This window comes from Remersonia thermophila, chromosome 4 (assembly GCF_042764415.1).
Source record: "Remersonia thermophila strain ATCC 22073 chromosome 4, whole genome shotgun sequence".
NCBI lineage: Eukaryota > Fungi > Ascomycota > Sordariomycetes > Sordariales > Chaetomiaceae > Remersonia > Remersonia thermophila.
The window spans coordinates 491,272-512,332 of NC_092220.1; the positions used below are offsets into that span (position 1 = coordinate 491,272).

A 21,061-nucleotide genomic window follows, 5' to 3' on the forward strand; every position below is an offset into this window, starting at 1 on the left:
CGGTCCAAACAATGACGGTGGCGATCTGTGGCTGACCGGGGCTGACCGTGGCCCGTGGCTGTTGATGGTTGGTATTTTTGGACGGCTGAGCTTTTCCGTGGCCGCCAGAAAATGGACGTCGGCCCGGGTGGATGGTGCTAGTTTGCTTCCATGACAGGACGCGCTGACAGAGGCGCCTTGTGGGAGGTCCAGGACTTCCTTGTTTGCGAGGCAGGAAAACGCGTGACGGGTGCCCATGCCACCTACCTATAGTATCCATGGCGGGCACGAACGGGGGCCGCAATGCTGCTGGGATGGAATGGATGCCTCGGCTACGGCAGCCACGGGCCCCTCTCAGCTTGGGGGTTCGGCAACCCCATCCGAGTCCATCAGCGTCCCCATCTGAGCTCTGCGGTGGGTCCTTCAAGCTCCTTCAAGCTCCTTCAGCGGCCCCCAGCCTGCGACGCCTGCGGTGCCCGAGGCGGCCAACCTCGGCACAAACGCCCCCCCGACGCTCTTGGCGGGCCAGTTTCCCCAGACTCGGCCCCGGCTTCACGAAGTGGTTACCCCGGATCTGGGCTGGTGCCGACGGGCTCCCATCTTTCTCTTAAATACACCACCCCGATCCTCGCTCTTCCTCGCTCCTCGTCGCTTCTGCTTGTCCTCGTTCCATTGCTTGTTCGCATCGCATCAGCCTATTTTTTTTTTTTTTTTGTAGTGGTTCATCTTTCTCGTCGTTTCCCTCCCACCGACCTACACAATGGCTTCTCCTCGTAAGTGACCCCAACGCCCCCCCCCCGCCCCCCAAGGCGCCGACAAGCATGTGATGCGACGACACACACACACACACACACACACACACACACACAAGTCCCTCCCAGTCTCTCCCACACGGGATGAGCTCGATCCTCGGCAACACCTTCGCCGCCATGATCAACGCCGGCTGACACCACGCAGAGCAGATCCGCACCCCCCTGACCGATCTTTTCAAGATCAACCACCCCATCCTGCTCGCCGGCATGAACGTCGCCGCTGGCCCCAAGCTGGCCGCGGCCGTCACCAACGCCGGCGGCATGGGCGTGCTGGGCGGCATCGGCTACACCCCCGAGATGCTCCGGGAGCAGATCGCCGAGCTCAAGGCGAACCTCGTTGACAAGAACGGCGTCTTCGGCGTGGACCTCCTGCTGCCCCAGGTGGGCGGAAACGCCAGGAAGACCAAGTACGTTGGCTCCTTTTTTTTTTTCCTTATCGTTTTTGGCTTCTCTGCCTCGGGACCTCGGCTGACCGCGCGCCAGCTACGACTACACCAAGGGCAAGCTTGACGAGCTGATCGACATCATCATCGAGTCGGGCGCCAAGCTCTTCGTGTCGGCCGTCGGCGTGCCCCCTCGCCACGTCGTCGAGAAGCTGCACAAGCACGGCATCCTCTACATGAACATGATCGGCCACCCCAAGCACGTCAAGAAGTGCCTCGACCTCGGCGTCGACATCATCTGCGCCCAGGGCGGCGAGGGCGGCGGCCACACCGGCGACATCGCCACCACCATTCTCATCCCGGCCGTCGTCCAGGCCGTCAAGGGCCACAAGTCGCCCCTCACCGGCAAGCCCGTCCAGGTCGTCGCCGCCGGCGGCATCCATAGCGGCCAGCTGCTCGCCGCCGCCCTCGCCATGGGCGCCACCGGCGTCTGGGTCGGCACCCGCTTCATCCTGGCCGAGGAGGCCGGTGCTCCCGAGACCCACAAGGAGGCCGTGCGCACCGCCGGCTTCAACGACACCATCCGCACCGTCATCTTCACCGGCCGCCCCATGCGCGTTCGCAAGAACCCCTACATTGTCAACTGGGAGGAGGAGCGCCAGCAGGAGATCAAGGAGCTCACCTCGCGCGGCAAGATCCCCTACGAGGCCGATCTGGATCGCGTCATGAACGGCGAGACCAACATCAGCCCCGCCCTCAAGGCCGACAAGGACGGCGACATCGAGGACCTGCTCGACGAGTTCCGCCCCTACCTCATGGGCCAGTGCGCCGCCGTCGTCAACGACAGGAAGCCTGCCAAGGCCATCGTTGACGAGTTCGTCAACGACGCCGTCGCTTCCCTCAAGACCATGAACTCCTACACCACCCCGGCGGCCAAGCTCTAAGCGACGGTGCGCGAGGGTCGGGTCGGTGCGTTTCTTTTATGCTGTATGTATGTAGTTTTATGAAGGAAATGCCAAATCTGCGATTTTTTTTTCTCTTCTTCTGCAGCTTGGGTTCCATCAAGGAGTAAGAGTGATTGTAGGATTAAAAAGTGCCGAGGCCATCAAGTCATTTCCGAATGGCGGGGCGCGGCCCCGGAGCGAGGAGTGGGTCAAGGCCGGGCCCGGAGGCCGGGTCGGTGACCGGACATCCAAAACGAACGTCACACAAATCTCCGCGGTCCCGACCCCGGCCGCACCCCCGGCCCCCCGTTCCCCGCCCCCGGCTTTGAAACGTTGCTCCGTGCTGGTCTTGGATTGGATTGGTTTCGCCTCGGGTCCAGAGCCCGGCCGCGTATGTCTGGGGTGAATAGGCAACAAAACTCTCGGCCTGGGGAACCTCCGTCTGTGTGCCCATTCTTGACGACGGGCCAATCGTGCTGAAATCCCCCAGGGTGCACGGCATGCGGCTTCATGGGCGGTGGGCCTCTGGCTCCCTCAAACCCAGCGGAAGACCTCGCGGCCCCGTGGTGAGTTCTGGGCCCTCCTCCTTGTGTAAGCGGCATACGCCTGGATGGACGGCTGCGTTGGTCTCGAATGTTTCTCTCTCAAAGCCCTGCCCCCCCTCCCCACCACACACACACACATACATGCACGGATGGGTTCTGGCCCCTTGGAAACCTGGAAGCAAGACCCGGCCGGGTCCCAGAACCGGAACTCGCGGAAATCCCCTTGTTTCGGCTTTGGGTTCGCGGGTTGTGCTGGGTCCGGTCAGTCGGTGATGAGGGAGTCCGGTAGCTGGATACAGTCGGGGGTGGGTTGGATATAACCCGTCGAGGAGCCCCGGCCGCTGGTCTTGTGTCCTCCGTTGTGAACAGAGAGGCTGTTGTTCTCTATTGACGTTTCCATCCCTTCTTCATTCCTTCTTCTTCTTGACGCTGCCCAACGCGGGCGTTTCTCGTTCCTTTTGATCCAAGACGCCTTGGTTCGCCCGTCGAGGACGACCAGACAGGATACAAGACTCTCAAGCACGGGCTTGAGCTCTCTCCTCATACGTTCCTTCGATATCGAGCTGGAGCATTCCTCTCTCGCTCCCTGAAAGAGCTTCCCATCGGCACCCTCTTTGGTCCCTATAACGCACCATGGAGCGGCCAGGGATGCCGGGCATGCATCCCATGCAGCCCTCCGGCGGAGGCCACCCCCGCCGTGGCGGGAAGACCAAGGACGCTCTCATCAAGTGGGCGCCGCTCTTCTGCACCTTCGTCGCCGCGTTGCTCATGACCATCATCGTCACGTCCGGCATGGGCAACAAGACGACGGAGAATCTTGCCATCGTTCGCGTACGTACCTCTCTGCTGGGCATGCCATCCCTTGAGGAAAGGCGTGGGCTTTGCCATGGAAGCGTTCGCCCCTGACTGACCGTCTCTCCAGTTCAACACCAGCCGCGTCGGCATCCAGCTTATCAACAACGCCGGCAACAAAGCCTGCGAGTCGGTCAGCGGCGGCGTCAGCAAAGGCCTGGACTTTCTTGGCATCGACAGCAAGGGCGCCGACGAGGCCATTTCCAACACCTGCGGCAACGCCATCAAAATCACCTCGGAGGCCCTCGCCGACGCCCAGCGCAGCGTCGCCCGCGCCCTGGGCATCCACGAGTACTACTCGGTCCACGCAGGCTCGCTCTGCTGGGCCGACTACGGCGAAGACAAGGATGATTCCGATTCCGATGCCGATTCCGACGACGACAACGACGACGACGACGACAAAGACAGCAGCAAGCCCCGCAAGATCCGGCGCAAAGAAGACAAGGACAAGGACGGCGTCAAGGCGGCGCCGATCGACAACCTCAACCGGGGCATCTCCTCCCCGGCCTGCACGCCCAAGTTCCGCTGGGGGTACCGCCCGGACCTGCTGCGCGCCCTGGACGAGGGGCTGCAGGTCGGCCCGTTCCGGGCCCGGCTCGCCGACCTGCGCCTCGCGCGCGAGCTGCTCGACGCGCTGGCCGCGATCCCGCGCGCCGTCCTGGCCATGGCCGGCTTCCTGCTCGCCGCGTGCTCGGCGCTCGCGCTCGCGCTCGCCTGCAACGCCGCCCTCGTCGGGCTCGAGCACGCGCTCGAGCGCCGCCCGGGGGGCTCGCGCGCGCTCGAGGCCGGGCAGCGCGCGGCCATGCTGGGCGCCCTCGGCGGCCTGGCCGCCGGCCTGCTGGCGACCGCCGTCGCCGCCGTCGGCGTCGCGGCCGCCGCGGAGACGGTCAAGAAGGGCGTCAACGAGCACGGGGCCGCGTTCGGCATCGCGGCCGAGACGAGCGGCCTGCTGTACGGCCTGCTCGGCGCCGTGGTCGCGTGCGCCGCGGTGGCGTTCTGGGCGCTGCTCACCGTGCATCGGCGGGCCACGCGGGCGAGGAGGATGATGATGGCGACGATGGGGGGCGCGGGCGCGGGCGCGGGCATGGGCAAGGAGGCGAGCATGTCGGAGAGCACGCTGGGAGGGGGGATGTATCCGCCGCAGGGGCCCGGGGCCGCGGGGAACGGGGACCAGTTTTATGATGTCAACCTGAGTTCGGCTCCGGGGGGTGGCTATCCGCCGAGGTTCTAAGGAAGGGGACGGAAACGGCGAGCTAGGAGGGTGGCGATGAGCGCCGGTGAGCTGTGGGTTGGTGTCTAGACTCTTTTTCTTTTTGGGGGGGATTCATGGGGATGCTGTCAATTATAGCACTCGTTCTCAATTTCTGCTTTGCTTTTCCTTTTGGGCTTCGATCGCCATCTGTTCCCCCTGCCAACTCTCTTCAGATCACAGAAGCAGACATTCGTTTCCAGTCTGACGCATGCTTTGAAATCTACCGCCGTGACGAAAGTGGTCGTGGAGGCGGGATATGTATTCTTTTTCCTTGTATTAGTTCATATGCCGTCGTTCGTTAATCGTATTCTAGACTCTCTATTGGATCTCCGCGGGGCTTCGGTTCTTTACATGAAGTCCGATGAAAATGTCTTGGGTTTACGAGTCAGCTGGATCCTACTATCGTCAGCAACATTGGCCGGAGAATCGTCAACACAGCACCATCGCCACGTCCCTGGCCAAAAGGGGAAAGGCGGAGAGAGGAGCAGGACCACAATGCATGCAGCGGCCGAGGCGCCCAGCGAAGGACGAATAACTACCGCGTACGTGCTGCAGCTCCATTCCCCGGTAGGACGTGTCGTGCTTGCAAGACCAGCCCCTGGCATCACCATCTCAGCGTTGGTAACCGCTGCCGAGAGCCGGAACGACGCACGACGCTGGACGCGACGGCAGCGGGGTCGGTGAACGTGAGGGGTCGTGGCATGGTGGTGTGTTGACAACGTCGCTCGGGAGGTGACGTCAGGAGCGTTAACGCCATGCCATGTTTGGATGTTGGTGTCTCGGCGGCGCCAGGGGTCGAGCGGTTGGTCCCCGCCCTCGTAAAGCTGCTTGGTGTCGATCAACACAAAAGGGGGATGGTTGGGACGAGGTCCTCAACTCCTTACGACGAAACGAACATACTATAGTTTTGTATATATCTAGATCGGCGCATCGTGGTGTTGCTTGATCGGTTTTGTTTGATTTTTAACAAAAAAAGGCAGAGAAAAAGAGAGAAAAGACCATCAATCTATAGTATATATCAGGCCGGAACATCACCACCACCACCACCCCCTCCACCACCACTACAACGGCACCATGGCCGACCGGTCCAACTCCCCCCACAACCGGGAGCCCTCCGCTGCCGCTGCCGCCGCCGGCGCCGCCTCCGAATCCTCCGAGGAGCAGCCGCTGCTCGAGGAGTCGCGCCGCCGCGTCGAAAAGATCGTCAACGGCTTCATCGACTTTGCCTTCCAGGGCAACGTGCTCGAGATCGCCTTTGGTTTGATCGTGGCGTCCATGTTCACCGCGCTCGTCACGTCCTTCGTCTCGGACATACTCCTCCCGCCGCTGTCGGTGCTGCTGCCGCTCAACAAGAACCTCGAGGAGAAGTTTGCCGTGCTCCGCCCGGGGCCGAACCGCCCGCCGCACGGGGGGTATAACACGCTGCAGCAGGCGCAGGATGATGGTGCGGTGGTGATGGCGTACGGGTGGGTTTCTCTCTTTTTTGTTCCTCGTCGACCGACTCTCTCCAGTCTGGCTCATTGTATGAGCCGGCCTCGTTCATGGGGGGTCAGGTGCTGACACGCCATCAGGCTCTTCATCAACAAGGCCCTCAACTTCGTCGGCGTTGGCTTCTCGCTCTACTTGCTGGCCTCGGTGTACCAATGGATCTCGCACGATCCCATCATCAAGCACACGGTCAAGTGCCAGTACTGCCGGAAGAGCATCAGCGATAAGGTGCGTCCCGCCTACCTCGTGTTGTTCCGCCGGGCATGTGTATGTGTGTGTGTGACTGACACGAACAGGCATTGCGGTGCGTCAACTGCACGAGCTGGCAGGACGGGAGGGAGGATCGGGTTCGCTGACGCCCGGTGGAGGCTTGCACGACATGGCCGGGAAGAGAACCGGTTGGGCAGCATGCCTGGCCGGCCGCATCTGCCTGTCTGGCGCGTAACTTCAAACCGTGATTTCTTACGATCAAGCTTGTCTCGGATGACGTGTGCTCCACGGTGATGAGCGAACACAAGGGAACGCCATGCCAGCTGCCAAGGTCCGGTCGGGTCCAACCCGCGACCTTCTCATGAAAACTCCTTATGAAAACCAAGACGTGGAGACAAACATGTGGTACCTGACACTTCTCAGGCAAGCAGCATCACGGGGGTGCCACCACGAGTACCTTGGTACTCGTTCGGCGGCTTCGTTTCGCAAGGAAGGGGGTTGAAGGTGTAACCAGAGGGATGGTAGATGGGGGATCGTCGTCGTCGTCGTCATCCATTCGATTATCATTATCCCCACCCAGGCATTACCGACGCCGGTCTATGCCAAGGAAAGGAGGCAAATATATCCGTCTACATAGATAACCCAACCCAACAGAGAGCTGCCCGTCCGTCCCATCCAAGCCCCAAGGTACGTAGCGATTGGATATCGAGAACTGGTTGTTCTTTTGCTTCACAGCAGCATCGCACCCCCAACCAGGGCGGCCGCGCCCAGCACCACCGCGTTCTGCGTGATCCTCGGCACAGCCGCGTTGCTCGAGCTGCCGCCCGAAGCGCCCGCCGCCTCCGAGCCGCCGGTCGGGGTCGGGTCGGGGCGGGCGTGGCGGTCTCGGCCGGGCCGCCGTCGTCGTCGCCGCTGCTTCCGCCCGTGGCCGCCACCTGCAGCTTCTCCACGCCGGCGGTGATGGTGACCGGCATGATGTGCTCTCGGTAGCTTTCCTCCTTTGTGCTGAAGGTGGTCGTCTCGGTGCCCGAGACGTAGGTGGCCAGGCAGCCGATGGTGTTCTTGGCGTCGTCCATCGTGCAGGAGGCGCCGAGGGAGCTGTTTCAAGGGGATGGATGAGTCAGTCCTGCTTGTGTTCGTTCCGGGAGAGAGGGGCGGGAGGACGGGCGGGAAAGGCGAGAAGAACGTACAAGAAGGCCTCGGTGGAGGATGTTTCGTCGAACCCGGTGTAAGACATGGCGTACGTCAGGATGGAAGGCCCGTGAAGCACCGAGATGCCAGGACCAAGACCGCACTCGGTGTCCCGGGCGGTCGTAGGGCACGCCAGGAGGTAGCTGGTGGCGGTTGGGCCGGCCGAGATGACGGAGCCTTCAATGGCCTGGAGGTCGGCAAACGGCACCAAAACGCTGACGACGGTGGTGCTGGCCTGCGCGGCGGCGAGGCCGGCGGCCGTGGCGGCCGTCAGAAGCATCGACGAGGTGCGCTTCATGATGGATGAGGTCTCTGGCGCAAGCAGCACATGCACTCGTTATACATGCAAAACAGATGAAGCCCAGGGACGGAGAGCAATGGCCAAACAAGAACAGGAAGAACAGCAACGAGAAAGACGCGGAAGTCAGGGTTTGTTTTGTTGTTTTTGATAAAAAAAAAAAAAAAAAAAAAAAAAAGAGCGACACGCGTTGGTCAGAATGACAGCGCAAGGACCTTTTGAATCCTATTTATAGCCAGCTAGCCATCAGTCGGCGATCAATATTAATCGCCAAAAGGTCTCGGATCCGGTTCCCGGTCGCTTTCATCGTTGCCTAAACGCCGCCGATCGTCGAAACCAACGTTCAATAGCTACGCAGTAGTTGGTCTCCTTTTCACGGGAGCCGGAGATTGCGGCACGGAGAACTATGCGTCTTCCGTGGCCGGGGCGCGTTGCAGTGGACCAAGGTGGCGACGTCAGGGGCTGAACGACACAACTGGGTTGGCTCATGGATCGCCGCCGTCCGCTACACGCATACCGTGTACTGTGTACATACCCTATGCATGTCAACAGGGCTGTTCTTTGTCTCCGTGTCGGTTTGGTGATGTCGATGTTGGATGGGCCTAGTTTGGTCGCTAAGCACGAGCGCCGAGATGGATTCCTGTTTGCTGAGATCTGCTGGAAACGAAGCGAAACTCCAAGCTGGGCTGCTTGACGGGGTTCCTCGGTCGCTGTGAGACACGGCCGCGGCGCAAACGTGCCACCAACAAACAACCCTTTCTCCGACCGTTTCAGAACCTCACCTCGTCAGCCATGAACCGCAAAGTTGGTTCCGCCCCTCCAAGTGAAGGGCGACGACCATGCAAAACAAGGAAAAAAAAGTACACAGCCAACGGCTTGATGCATTCAATCGCTGCTTGGCGTTGGAAAGGGGAGCTGGTAGGTTCCGATGGACCGTGAAGGCTGACACGCCAAGCATCGCCAAGCACCGACGCCGACTTGAACGTTGAACGACGACCGCCGCCCCCCTTCCTTCTGACGCTCTTTTTTCCTCTCTCTTCTCCGTACCCGTGGATCATGGACCTGTCACACGCCGACGGTGAAGCACCGAGACCATCATGAGACGGCACCGCGCGGCGCTCCTGGGCTTGCTGTGCGCAGCAGGCCTTGGCGCCTACTGTCAGTCCACCGTGTCGGTCTACCTGCCGGAGTACGGCGACTCGGACTGGGCGGCGCTCCGCGGCAGCGTCCTGAGCAGCGTATGTTGACGACCGATAATGACCGCTTTGCTTTGTTTTCCATTTCTAACGTCAACGTCCAGGACGAGTCGACCACCGTCTACACCGTCTTCTGTGCCGAGTGCCAGATCGACGGGGATCTGCCGTTTGTCTTCACCGAGGGCCCGCACACGCTGGTGTACAAGGGCGAAAACCCCGGGACGCTGTAGGCGCCCTGCGCGTAGAGCATTTCACCGACGGGACGGCTGACGACAGACCAGGACGGCGGATCTCGAGTGCCGGCTGGAGGGGACCACGGCGGCGACATGCACGGGCTCGTCGTCGTTCGGGCCGGGCTATCACGGCCCCAGCATCACGGGGCCGACCGAGACGGTCTGGACAAGCACCTTCACGGGCCCCGGCGTGACGTGGGGCGTCTTGACCCTGTCGACGCCGCCCGCGTCCACGGGCACGCTCGATCTTGACGGGACCCCGGCGGCGTCTGACCCGGTGCCGACGTCGGGGTCTGGCCGGCGGCTGCGCACCGGGGTGTCGGCCTCGATCGGGGCGGTCGTCTTGGGATTCTTGTTGCAGTGAGAGGGTCCTCCATGCTGTGTCGACGACGCCCGCGTGGGAAGGATACCTGGTATGGAGGATTCCGTGGCGTTCTGTTCAGGGCAGACCGGCTCTGAACATCGAGGATGTTGAACAAGGCGAATTGCCCGAGGACACGGCCGCACTTTGTGCTGCTATATGCTACTGCGTGACTATAGTTGGTACGAGGTACCTGCAGGGACCTTGACCTGCCCGACCCCTTGCCTTTTGCCTACCTGCCTACCTGCCTACCTGGTAGGCACCTTGGCGTAGCTTTTTGTACTGTACCTGTACCTTACCTACCTACGTAATAATACGTCTTTCTCTAAGCGGTTTCTCAATAGATGTACACTACCTGGAAAGAAAGGTAACCTACTGTGTAGGTGACCTAGTACACCGCGGTTCCCGTTTTCCCCTTCTTCTCCCGGCAGCAGTTCATAGGCCGGTACGAAACACGTCGTACATACTATACACGCACCGTAGTCGCGCGCCAAAACCAGTTTTGCGGCCTCCGCCACCAGCCGCCGGGGGCTCTGGCGTGGTCTTGGCAGAAAAGCTGCCGGGTCCGGGGTTTGTTTCGGGTCGAGGAAACGAACCGCCATGCTGGTGCATCCTCCAATCACCCAACAGCGAACCCCCATTGGCCCGAAGAAACGGTCCCACCCGACTTCCAGAACGGCCGGGCTTTGACGACCACATGTTTCCAGGTTGGGTTGTTCAACCTCTGCCCTCCTGAGTCGTACCAACGGGGGAGGGATGAAGGGTTCTGCATGGAAGGATGATGTTCGCAATCGAAGGATGACGTCTTCTGGCCTGACTTTGTCGTGTTGCTGCTTGAATCGAGCACAGAGGAAACCGATCCCGGGGGGCCTCTCAGCCTCGGCCGAACGCTCATTTGTTGTTGGCCACTGGCCACCATCCAGGGGCTGAAAATCCGAGGGAACAGGCTTGTCCACACCATGACCTCTCCACGAGCCCGGTCAACTTTCCCATTGGCTCCGGACCAACCCCTGCCTCTGATCGGCCTCGTCCGTTTGACAGAGCCCCAGGGGATGTTGGGCCGGGCGTCTCCAGGGACCCCGAACGCGCGGAGACGATGGGGCGAGAAAATCATGGGCCAGTCCCTGAGGCCACACCCGCTCCGCCGGTGCTGAACGGTGGGGTTCGTCCGATGCCAACGGAGGCTCTCGGGTCTCATCGTGTGTCCCTTTTATAAGAGATCGTGGCAACCCTGCTTCCATCCTCGTAAAACCACCCAACGGCCAATGTGCCACGACTCGGCCGTCCTTTTCCCAACCCTCACCCAGCTGGTCCTCTGGATCTGAGCCATCCTTCTTGTTCGGGTTCCGGACTGTGTCCTTCGTTCGCGTGTTGATCACCGTCGCTCCTTGTCTTCCTTTCCCTTGTGTTTATTTTGGGTCGGTGGACGTTGTACCAGCAACTCGGCGTGTTGCGTACAAAGTCTCGAAGGGGGTTTTCGACCCTGACGATATCCCCATTTGTTTCTCCGGCCTGGGTTGAGACGCCCAAGCAGCCTCTCTACCTTGCGCAATCCTCCCTTCGTTTTGCTCGCTGGCGACAACCGACCGAGTCTCGTTCTTTTTTGTCTTGTCTCTTCGCCTGCCGGCCCAAGAGCTGTTGAATCAAGATGCGCTTCGTCAAGTCCGTGAGGCCCGCGGCGGCCGCCGGGGCTGCCATCATTGCCGCCCTCGCCCCGAGGGACCTCAACATCAGCGACAGCGGTAGGCAACAGAACCTTTCCACATGAGCTATGCTACGCTCTTCCACCCTCTAACACGCGCACCCCCAACAGCGTCGATCCGCGGAGTCGCCAAAACCATCGCCGCCAACGCCATGGCCTACTACGCGGGCACGGCCGACCGGTTCGAGGAGCTCCCGCCGCCGCACTACTGGTGGCAGGCCGGCGCCCTCATGGGTAGCATGCTCGACTACTCGCACTACACGGGCGACAGGAGCTACGACCGGGTCATCGCCCGCGCCCTGCTGCACCAAGTCGGGCCCGAGTTTGACTACATGTCCCCCGCCCACTTCGGCCAGGAGGGCAACGACGACCAGGCGTTCTGGGGGTTCGCCGTCCTGGCGGCGGCCGAGCGCAACTTTCCGCAGCCCGACGAGTCGGTGCCGTCGTGGCTGCAGATGGGGTCCAACATTTGGAACTCGCAGATCCGGCGCTGGAACATGTCGGCGTGCGGCGGCGGCCTGCTCTGGCAGATCTTCCCGGAGAACCCCAACGGCCTCGACTACCGCAACACGGTCAGCAACGGCGGGCTCTTCCAAATCTCGGCCCGCCTGGCGCGCGCCACGGGCAACGACACGTACCTCGCGTGGGCCGAAAAGGTGTGGGACTGGACCGAGGCCGTCGGGCTCATCGACGCCGAGGGCAACGTCTACGACGGCGCCAGCTCGGCCAAGAACTGCACCGACACCAACCCCCTCACCTTTTCCTACACCGCCGCCATCTACCTGTACGGCGCCGCCGTGCTGGCCGACCACACGCGCGACGCCAGGTGGGCCGAGCGCGCCGAGCGCCTCCTCGAGGCCAGCCGCTCCTTCTTCTCGCCCTATGACAACGCCACCAACGTCATGTACGAGCACGCCTGCGAGCACGTCAACACGTGCAACCAGGACATGCGCAGCTTCAAGGGCTACCTCTCGCGCTTCGCCTACGCCGCGAGCGTGCTCGTCCCCTCGCTGCGCCCGACCGTCGAGGAGCTGTGGCACCCGACCCTCGAGGCCCTGGCGGCGTCCTGCACGGGCGGCGAGTCGGGAACCCAGTGCGGCCAGCACTGGTACTGGCGGGCGTTTGACGGCGTCACGGGGTTGGGCGAGGAAATGTGCGCGCTCGAGACGGTCCAGGGATTGCTGGCCTACGAGGCCCCGCCGCCGCTCAAGGGCGATCAGATCAAGACGGTGCGCACCTTTGCCAGCGGTGGGTCGTCGGGGAAGAGGCGGAGGCGACGGGAGGGGGCTCTGTAGATTGTACTATATAATAAGCAGAAGATGCTTGGATAGAACATATGGGGCCTCAGGGTTGGGTAGACCCTTTTTTTTTTCTCATCTTTTTTCCCCTTGTGTGGGACTTTTTTCTTATTGGCACTGTGTGTGTGTTAGTGTGTGTGTGTGTGTGTGTGTGTTCGCCTCGACAACTCTACATGAGCATATCTGGTGATAGCTCTCGTCAGCAGAGCAAGAAAAAAAACCTAGACGGTCGGTCATGAGCAGCATAACATGGAGATGGCAGAAAAAAAGGCATGGGATGGTGTCATCATAAACAGAATGAAATCGGTGAATGAATGGTTCGGTGTCATGGTCAAACATGGCAGCAGGTCCCGCTTGACAACAGCATGGGATGTTTTTTTTTTTTTTTTTTTTTTTTTTTTTTTTTTTTTTTTTTTTTTTTTGGGTCTTGGTTTTTTGTTGTTCATCAACCAACCAACCAACCAACCCCCTTAGGGCGCCGCGGTCCCGCGCACCTCGGCCAGCGTCTTCTCCAGCGCCTCCAGGAACCTCGTCACCTCCTCCTCCGTCCCCACGGTGATGCGCAGGCACCCCAGACATCCGTGCTCCTTTCCGCGGAACCGCACCACGACCCCCTTGTTCTCGGCCAGCCTCTCGTACACGGCCAGCGCCGTCGCGTTGTCCGGCTTGCCCTCGCGGTCCAGCATCTCGTACAGCAAAAAGTTGCTGTCCAGCCCGCCGCGGAGCCGCCCCACGCCCTGGATCCGCGGCAGCTCCCGCACCATCCTCTCGCGCTGCTCCAGCAGCCGCTCCCGGTTCTCGCGCATCTTGGCCAGCCCTTGCTCGCCGAGGGCCCACTCCGCCACCGCCGCCGTCAGGCTCGAGATGTTGTACGGCGCCTTGAGGCTGTTGAGCAGCCGCGCGACGGGGGCGCTCGCGAAGGCGACGCCGAGGCGCACGCCGGCGAGGCCGAACGCCTTGCTCAGCGTCTGCATGACGACCAGGTTCGGGTAGGCCGCGACCCACTCGGCGAGGCTGGCCGGGTTCCCGTCGGCGTCCGGGTCGGCGCAAAAGTCGACGTAGGCCTCGTCGACGACGACGACGCCGTTCCAGGTCGGGTGGGCCAGCACGGCGCGCACGTCGGCGGGCGACAGCCGCGTCCCGGTCGGGTTCCCCGGCGAGCAAAAGTAGGCCAGCTTGATGGTCTCGGAGCCGGGGCCCGACAGGGCGGACAGGATGGCGGGCACGTCGAGGCCGAACCCGGGCGCCGGCAGCAGCGGCACGCGCACGAGCGACACGTCGTTGACCTGCGCCGAGACGCTGTACATGCCGTAGGTCGGCGGGCAGACGAGGATGCGGTCGCGCGAGGGCACGCAGAAGCAGCGGAGGAGGGCGTCGATGGCCTCGTCGGAGCCGACGCCGACGAAGAGGTGGTCCGGGGTGAGCACCGGGGCGGAGGGGTTAGAGGTGCGCAGGTTGCACAGGAGCTGCTTGAGGCGGTGCTGGTGAGGGTCGGGGTAGCGGTGGAGGGTGGCTAGGTCGATGGTTGGGCCCGAGAGAGGAGAGGAAGAAGAAGAAGAGGGGAGGGGTGGCCCGTAGGCGTTCTCGTTGGCGTCGAGAAGGATGTTGGTACCGTCATCCTTGTAGTCGCTAGGGTGAATGAGTGTAAGCAACAACAAGCTACGGGGCTTGGAAAGGGTGAATTGGGTGAGCGAGTGACCAAGTGAGTGAGACGTACTCCCGGGCGCAACGGTAGGGCTCGAGAGCCAGGATGTTGGGACGGGCGCAGGTTTCGAGGTTGAAAGGGGACATGGCGGGCGGACGGGTGTGGTCTTTGGAGACCCAATGGGTTGGTGGGATGAGAGTTGGTTGTCGTTGAGCAGTCTCGCCCCCCTTATATGCTCGGTTCAAACCTAGGTTTGGAGGCGTCGTCGTCGTGGTGTAAGAGTCACAAACCCCACCGTGTCGTGCGTGTGAGTCGGCGGGGTGAAAAAGAGGGAGATTTGAGATGATTCGGCGCCGACGCCGGAGCGGGTCCCGCTGAGGAACGGCAAACGGAGCCGCCTCGTGGCTCCTGAGTCATCCTCCCCCCCCCTTGGGTTGAAGGAAGACGAACATTGCAAAACAGGCTCAGAGTTCATCCCGTCCTCCCTTTCCCAGAGCATGTTGCCTCTTCCTGTTTCGTCAGACCACGGCTCGACCACTGGACATTCCGTGTTGAGCCAGTCCCGGGCCGGTCCGGGGGATCTTTTACCGGCGACGACCCTAACCCTGGAAGCAGTGTCCTTTCTCTTCGTCATCCCGTCCCATGTCCACCGCCAAAGCCTACCACTTAGAAATGTTACCTACCTGAGGTTGCAAAGTCGTTCTTCCACAGGAACCTTGTCTCATGGAATCGGCTCATGGCGTAGACAGGTCCGACTCATCCAGGGGTTTTGCACTCATTGGGTGTTTGCGGGCCTGTCCCCTCGCTCCAGGTTCTCCTCTGGAGCAGGCTGTATAATAGTGCATGGCTGACGGGTGGACATGTCCCTCGGCTCGTCCCTGTAGTTAGTGAATTAGGGGACTCTTTCTCGTGGACTGTCACTGTCCTTGACCAGACTCAACAACGCACACCACGTACGCAGTACACCGCCCGCGCTAGCATCTTCCCCCGTCATGCCGTACTATAGCCGCAGGGCGCTCGACCCGGAATGGCATGGCTGCATCCCCGAACAAGACCACATGCGCCGGGGCGCGATGTAACTCGACCGCTGGGACCGGCCATGCTGGGTGTTTTCCATGCCACCATTCCCCTCTTGCCTGTCCCGGTCCGCTTAGAGCCGAACGCTAACCCGCCAAGGGCTTCTCGAAGGACCTGCAGGTCACATCACCGCCCTCGCCTGTCGTTGTCATGGTTCCGTCCGGCCCGGGTTCCTGGCGCGGAACCCCAATATAGCCTGCGGATCCCGCTCGTTCCCGGTTGAATGGAACGGTTTATTGACGATTACCCAGGCACCCTGCCTGTAGCCCGTCACAAGGATAAAATGGGGAGGGCCCATCCCCGGGCGGCGCACCGTCGTCGTCGTCGTTGTTGTTGTGGTGGTGGTGCTAGTACCCAGCTTGCTTGTCGATCCTACCCTCACCCTCTCAGCAACCCGTCCCACGATGCGTCTCACCTGGATCCTGGCCGGCGCCACGCTGGCCCTGGCCAAGCCCAACAAGGCCGACTTTGACACGCTGGTCGCGTTCGGCGACAGCTGGACCGACAACGGCCGCCTGGGCTACTACATCAACAACGGCGGCAAGGCGCCGCCGCCGGGCAAGATGCACGGCGAGTCGACCGTCACGGCGAGCGGCGGCCTGTCGTGGGCCCAGTACGCCGCCCGCGACGCCAAGGCGGCCCTGCGGGACTACGCCGTCGGCGGCGCCGTGTGCTCCAACTCGATCGTGGCGCGCCACTTTGCCATGATCAACCGGACCTTCCCGGCCATCGTGGACGACCAGCTGCCGTCGTTCAAGGCCGACATCAAGTACCCGGCGCTGTACCCGCGGCGGACGGCCGACAACACCGTGTACGCCGTGTGGATCGGCACCAACGACCTGGGCTTCGACGCCTTCCTGTCCGACTCGCAGGCGCCCGGCAAGACCATCAGCGACTTTGTGTCGTGCGTGTTTGGCGTGCTGGACGAGGTCTACAAGACGGGCGGCCGGCGCTTCGTGGTGCTCAACGCGGGCCCGCTCGAGCTGACGCCGCTGTACGCGCACCCGGACCAGGGCGGCACGCTCGACAGCCAGTTCTGGGGCACCAAGACCCGGTACAACATCACCGAGTACAGCCAAAAGATCCGCGAGTACTCGACCAGCGTCAACACCATGTACGAGTACGGCCTGCCCGTCATGGCGCAGCTCAAGCGCCGCTGGCCCCGGGCGACGGTGGACCTGTTTGACGTGCACAGCCTGTTCCTCGACATCGTCCGCCAGCCCACAAAGTACCTGGCGCCGCCGCACGACGTCCGCAGCTACTACCACCAGTGCCCGGCGACGGGCAGCCCGTGCGTCGACCTGCCGGGCTCGCTCGACGGCTACCTGTGGTACGACGAGCTGCACCCCTCCAACAAGACGAGTAAGTACATGCTAGTAATACATGCAAGGGCCGGCCGCTCCTCTGTCGGGACCTAAAGCTAACCGCGGGGTGAACCCGCACTTGTAGGCGCCATCGTGGCCGAGCACTTCCTGGATGTGGTGGCCGGCAAGTCCAAGTACGGGACTCGATTTCGTTGAGGACGAGGAGCCGGATCGCCTCGAGTTTCGAGAGCTGTGAACAATTTGTACGCTCAAGAAATCACCATAGTACAATATACTCGCTACGTACCTACCTACCTAGGCCAACCTGGGTTCGGTGCAATACTGTGTACTACAGTACATTCATGATGTACTATAACAAGACATGAGGGTGAAGAAGAGACAAAGGCATCCTCCTCTCCCCTTGATTGGAGAAAAAAGGGGGGGCAGGAGGGGACCTGAGCGCGCAACGGTTGCCCCACTTGACACCGGAAAACTTCCCAATGGGGTTAGCGCGTGGGCCCAGGGGGGGAAGGGGGGCAGGGCCGCTTCGCCTTCGCTGGCGTGCAAATTGCGCGCTCCTTGTCTCGCAGCAGGGCAATTCTTGTCAATTCTTTGTGAACACGCAACCAACCCAACGCTCCCCCCCCATTCCGCTCCGACCCGACACACACGCCGCCGCCGCTCTCTCACCGACCGACCTGACCTACCTGGTAGCCCAAGCCCCGACGGCTCAGCTCGGACGTCTGACTCTGGCCTCCCTCCCATTCCGGGTACGCCATCAGCCTCATCTGGGATTGTGTCCCTTTCCGAGATTACGGCGTATAGGTACACAGTGATCCCAAAAGGTATGGGGATTTTTTTCTGCATCGTCTCGTCTTGTCCATCGGCGACTCCCACTTCCCACTTCCCCCCTCCCCCCCGCTTAGGCCCAGCGCCGGGCCACACGCTCCCCCGGCAGTTTGTGCTGCCGTCTGCCACCGGTCTTGGTGGACGTGGAACTCGCACAAAGCGGCAATCCCACCCGTGGGTCGCTAAGGTCAGGTACCTGAAGGCTTGCGATCCGGATCCCCCATCCGAATACCTACGGTAAGGTACCTTACCTGACCCAGGTACCTTGGCCTGCCGGGGCAGTCCACACACCCACCACAGGCCGGCCGCCCCAGCGTGCTTTCGTTTGTCTGTGCTGCAGGGGCAGACGGCCGCCGCAAACCTACACTACCTTAATCGGCCGCCGTTCGCCGTTCGCAGCTCGCGCGGGTCCTTGCTGCAGCAATCACTGGTTTGCTGATCTCGAGCTGGGGGTTGCTGGTACCCCCCCCCCACCCCCCTCCACCCGGGTCTCTGTCTGCTGGGGTGGTTCTGCTGGAAGATCCCAAGGTTGCGGGCTCACAAGCCAAGCGCCGACAGGGACTGAGGTGGCCGCTGTGCTGAACTCGCAGCCAAGTCGCGTCTGAGACGTGTGGTGGCTTCACCCAACCAGCCACCCCATCTGCCATCACACCATCACACCGACACACATACACACATACACACACACACGCTCATAGACACACACAATCACACACATACACATACACATACACATACACATACACATATACATACACACATACACACATACACTCACTCACTTACTCACCTACTCACTCACTCACCCACTCACTCACTCACACCCTTCCACACACACAGACACACACACCACCCTGCTTTCCCCGCTGCTCTCAACCAAACCCCCTCGGCATTGCTCCAGCAGGCTGGATTCTCAATTGACTTACTTTCCCTGTTGGAAACTGACTGACAAAAAAAAGTCAGCGCGACGACCTGTTTGGCTGTGACCGTCTTGCAACAAGTCCCTTCTCGGGACTGTCGCATGCCAACCCCCCCTCTCACTCCCACTCCCAGATCGGCAACCCTGTCTTTCTCCCCACACTCCGACACCCGCAATTGCTGATCCACGACGCGCCTCGCCGTGCCCGTGTCTGCCTTCCTCCCTCCTCGGGCCTCAACCCCCCCCCCCCTGACGCCTCCCGCCGGGCTTCTTGGCTTGGGCAGCATCCAGCCCGGACGATCCAGCCATGTATTCGGCACCCTATGGCTACCCTAATGCCGCTGCGGGCCCGATATTCAATGGTGCTCCACCCCAAGGCGCGCACCTGCAACCTGGGCAACCTCAAGGTCAGCCGCAACAGATGATGTTTAACGGCCAGCAGTTTCCCATGCCGGGTCAGCCTGGCGCCTTTCCCGCCGGCCCGAACCCGTCCATGATGGCGGGGACGGCCGGCCCTGCAGGAATCATGCAGAATCCCGCCATGCCGCACATGGCCGCCAACGGTCAGAGTAGGTTCCCCCCCTCCTCCCTCCTCCTCCTCCTCCTCCAAGGCCTTTCACGGGGTTACGCGTCCGAACGCACGGCCCTCTCCAATTCTCCTAGAGGATGACCTCATCGGATCGGTCTTGGCCGCAACCCCACGACGGTGTCCAGGACACGCTCGCTGACGCTCGTCGGTAGTGGCTTTCCAAGCGCCCTTCACCACGGGCCCGTACATGGCCGGCGTCGCTTCAACGGCGCCCCCCCAGCCGCAGCTCCCGGCCAACTTTATGATGGCCGGCCAGATGGGATCCTACCCCATGGGCGCGGGCGTGCCCGGCCAGCAGCCCATGATGCAAAGGATGCAACAAGCCCAGCAGGCCCAGCAGGGTCCGGCAGGCATGTCGGTGTCGACGCCCCAGCGCCCGTTCAACCCGCCTCAAGGCACGCCGACCAGCTCGATGCCGCCCCAACAGCCGCCCGTTTCGACGCCTCAGACCCGAGCCACCCCTCCCACGCAGACCCCAACGACGGCGCAGCCGCCGCAGCCATCCTCAATAGCGACACCGCAGACGCCCACCTTCCCCGGAGACCAGGCGCAGCCGCCGGCGAACGGGACGTCCGTCGTGGGGTCGGCCCCGCAGAGCCCGGCGAGCGACTCGCGGGACAAGGAAAGGATGTCGGTGCTGCTCGAGATCAACCAGGAGCTGCTGTACGAGTCAATACAGCTGGTCAATAGCCGGAACGAGCTCAAGAAGCAGCAGGCCACCGCCGATGCGTCAGGGCAAAAGAGCGGCGACGTCGACTACGCCGAGGAGGAGAAGCTGGCCAACATCGACTACAACCAGTACGTTATTTTTCGCATTGCATCTTTTTTTTTTTTTTTTGTTTGCTTGTTTCTTCCCAGCAAGTCGACTGGTGACTGACGGCGGCTTCCCCGCCAGCTGCATGAAACGCCTTCAAGCCAACCTCACGTACATGTTCGCCTTGGCCGACCGCAAAGGCAAGCCACAGATCCCGCCCTCGCCCGCCTACCTCACCCCGCCGCCGCTCAACCTGAACCTCAGGATCCGCCTCCCGCCGCCGAGCGGGCCCGACGACCCGATCGAGCGCCCGGCCGACCCCGTCGCGGACCGCGCCGAGCGCGACCAGCTCATCAAGAGCCTGTACAAGAAGCTCCAGGCGCTGTATCCGGGGGTGGATCCGAACAAGGAGCCGAACCCGAACCAGCTTCAGGCGGGGGCGAGCAAGCCAGGCGGCCCGGGCATGCCGGGAGGAGCCATCCAGGGAAGCGCGGGAGGGAACCCGGCGGCTCACAAGGGGCCGAACGGGGCGACTCCCACCGCCATGGGCAGCCAGACGGCGGCCACGCCCGTGAGCTTGGGGCAGGCGTCGAACCAGAACAGCCCCGCCGCGACGCCGACGCTGGCGCAGACCCATGGCACGCCGCAGATGGGCAACGCGGTTGCGCCGGGGCTGCTGATGCAGCAGGGAGGTCTGATGGGGCAGCAGCCGGGGCAGGTGTCTGGGTGAGAAACAACGGGGGATGATGATGATGATGGCGATGTGATGATGAGGGGTGAGAGAAGGTTGGGGAAAGAACGGGAGAGCACGCCGAGGAAGGTTGGGCTCGGGGGTGTACGATGATGAGGGTCATGAGACCGGGGCGGGAGGGATAAGTGAAGCCAAGGAAAAGAAGGAGAGCAAAGGAAAGGGACGGACGGGAATGCTTCTTTAGCTTGGTTTTGTTCGTTACATAGAGGGAGAGGGGAAGAGGGAGGGGGAAGGTTTTGCTGTTGTGGTGGTGGAGGGTGGAGGGATTGGCTTGGTTTGGAGCTGGCGCGGTGTGGCTTTGTTTTATTATGATTTTTTTTTTTTTTGACCTGTTGTGTTTGTAGCCTGTTTGTCTTGGGGCGTTGATCCTTTTTGACTTGTTGTTTCCATTGCTATCACTCTCTAGGATACTTCTTCCTCTTCTTCCCT

At 61.8% G+C, this 21,061-nt stretch overlaps 10 protein-coding genes across 10 annotated transcripts; 7 read left to right on the forward strand and 3 right to left on the reverse strand.

Annotated features, from left to right (window-relative positions):
- Positions 1-739: 739 nt before the first annotated feature.
- Positions 740-2,118, forward strand: VTJ83DRAFT_4254 (uncharacterized protein; the record flags this gene model as incomplete). Its single annotated transcript, XM_071010723.1, has 3 exons — positions 740-752; positions 937-1,198; positions 1,275-2,118. 3 exons carry the CDS (start codon positions 740-742, stop codon positions 2,116-2,118), a joined length of 1,119 nt encoding a protein of 372 aa, XP_070865704.1.
- Positions 2,119-3,296: 1,178 nt separating this feature from the next.
- On the forward strand, positions 3,297-4,746 carry VTJ83DRAFT_4255 (uncharacterized protein; the record flags this gene model as incomplete). Its single annotated transcript, XM_071010724.1, has 2 exons — positions 3,297-3,494; positions 3,586-4,746. The coding sequence occupies 2 exons, from the start codon at positions 3,297-3,299 to the stop codon at positions 4,744-4,746; spliced, it is 1,359 nt and encodes a 452-aa protein (XP_070865705.1).
- Positions 4,747-5,841: 1,095 nt separating this feature from the next.
- VTJ83DRAFT_4256 (uncharacterized protein) lies at positions 5,842-6,611 on the forward strand (the record flags this gene model as incomplete). The annotated part of the gene is made up of 3 exons (XM_071010725.1): positions 5,842-6,233; positions 6,339-6,483; positions 6,552-6,611. The coding sequence occupies 3 exons, from the start codon at positions 5,842-5,844 to the stop codon at positions 6,609-6,611; spliced, it is 597 nt and encodes a 198-aa protein (XP_070865706.1).
- Positions 6,612-7,094: 483 nt separating this feature from the next.
- Positions 7,095-7,954, reverse strand: VTJ83DRAFT_4257 (uncharacterized protein; the record flags this gene model as incomplete). The annotated part of the gene is made up of 2 exons (XM_071010726.1): positions 7,095-7,563; positions 7,656-7,954. The coding sequence occupies 2 exons, from the start codon at positions 7,952-7,954 to the stop codon at positions 7,095-7,097; spliced, it is 768 nt and encodes a 255-aa protein (XP_070865707.1).
- Positions 7,955-9,051: 1,097 nt separating this feature from the next.
- VTJ83DRAFT_4258 (uncharacterized protein) lies at positions 9,052-9,747 on the forward strand (the record flags this gene model as incomplete). Its single annotated transcript, XM_071010727.1, has 3 exons — positions 9,052-9,192; positions 9,255-9,376; positions 9,432-9,747. 3 exons carry the CDS (start codon positions 9,052-9,054, stop codon positions 9,745-9,747), a joined length of 579 nt encoding a protein of 192 aa, XP_070865708.1.
- A 616-nt stretch (positions 9,748-10,363) lies between these two features.
- Positions 10,364-10,942, reverse strand: VTJ83DRAFT_4259 (uncharacterized protein; the record flags this gene model as incomplete). Its single annotated transcript, XM_071010728.1, has 1 exon — positions 10,364-10,942. One exon carries the CDS (start codon positions 10,940-10,942, stop codon positions 10,364-10,366), a length of 579 nt encoding a protein of 192 aa, XP_070865709.1.
- A 450-nt stretch (positions 10,943-11,392) lies between these two features.
- VTJ83DRAFT_4260 (uncharacterized protein) lies at positions 11,393-12,741 on the forward strand (the record flags this gene model as incomplete). Its single annotated transcript, XM_071010730.1, has 2 exons — positions 11,393-11,486; positions 11,558-12,741. The coding sequence occupies 2 exons, from the start codon at positions 11,393-11,395 to the stop codon at positions 12,739-12,741; spliced, it is 1,278 nt and encodes a 425-aa protein (XP_070865710.1).
- A 473-nt stretch (positions 12,742-13,214) lies between these two features.
- Positions 13,215-14,535, reverse strand: VTJ83DRAFT_4261 (uncharacterized protein; the record flags this gene model as incomplete). Its single annotated transcript, XM_071010731.1, has 2 exons — positions 13,215-14,373; positions 14,462-14,535. The coding sequence occupies 2 exons, from the start codon at positions 14,533-14,535 to the stop codon at positions 13,215-13,217; spliced, it is 1,233 nt and encodes a 410-aa protein (XP_070865711.1).
- Positions 14,536-15,870: 1,335 nt separating this feature from the next.
- VTJ83DRAFT_4262 (uncharacterized protein) lies at positions 15,871-16,986 on the forward strand (the record flags this gene model as incomplete). Its single annotated transcript, XM_071010732.1, has 2 exons — positions 15,871-16,828; positions 16,916-16,986. 2 exons carry the CDS (start codon positions 15,871-15,873, stop codon positions 16,984-16,986), a joined length of 1,029 nt encoding a protein of 342 aa, XP_070865712.1.
- Positions 16,987-18,845: 1,859 nt separating this feature from the next.
- VTJ83DRAFT_4263 (uncharacterized protein) lies at positions 18,846-20,611 on the forward strand (the record flags this gene model as incomplete). The annotated part of the gene is made up of 3 exons (XM_071010733.1): positions 18,846-19,107; positions 19,280-19,925; positions 20,023-20,611. The coding sequence occupies 3 exons, from the start codon at positions 18,846-18,848 to the stop codon at positions 20,609-20,611; spliced, it is 1,497 nt and encodes a 498-aa protein (XP_070865713.1).
- Between the last annotated feature and the right edge of the window lie 450 nt (positions 20,612-21,061).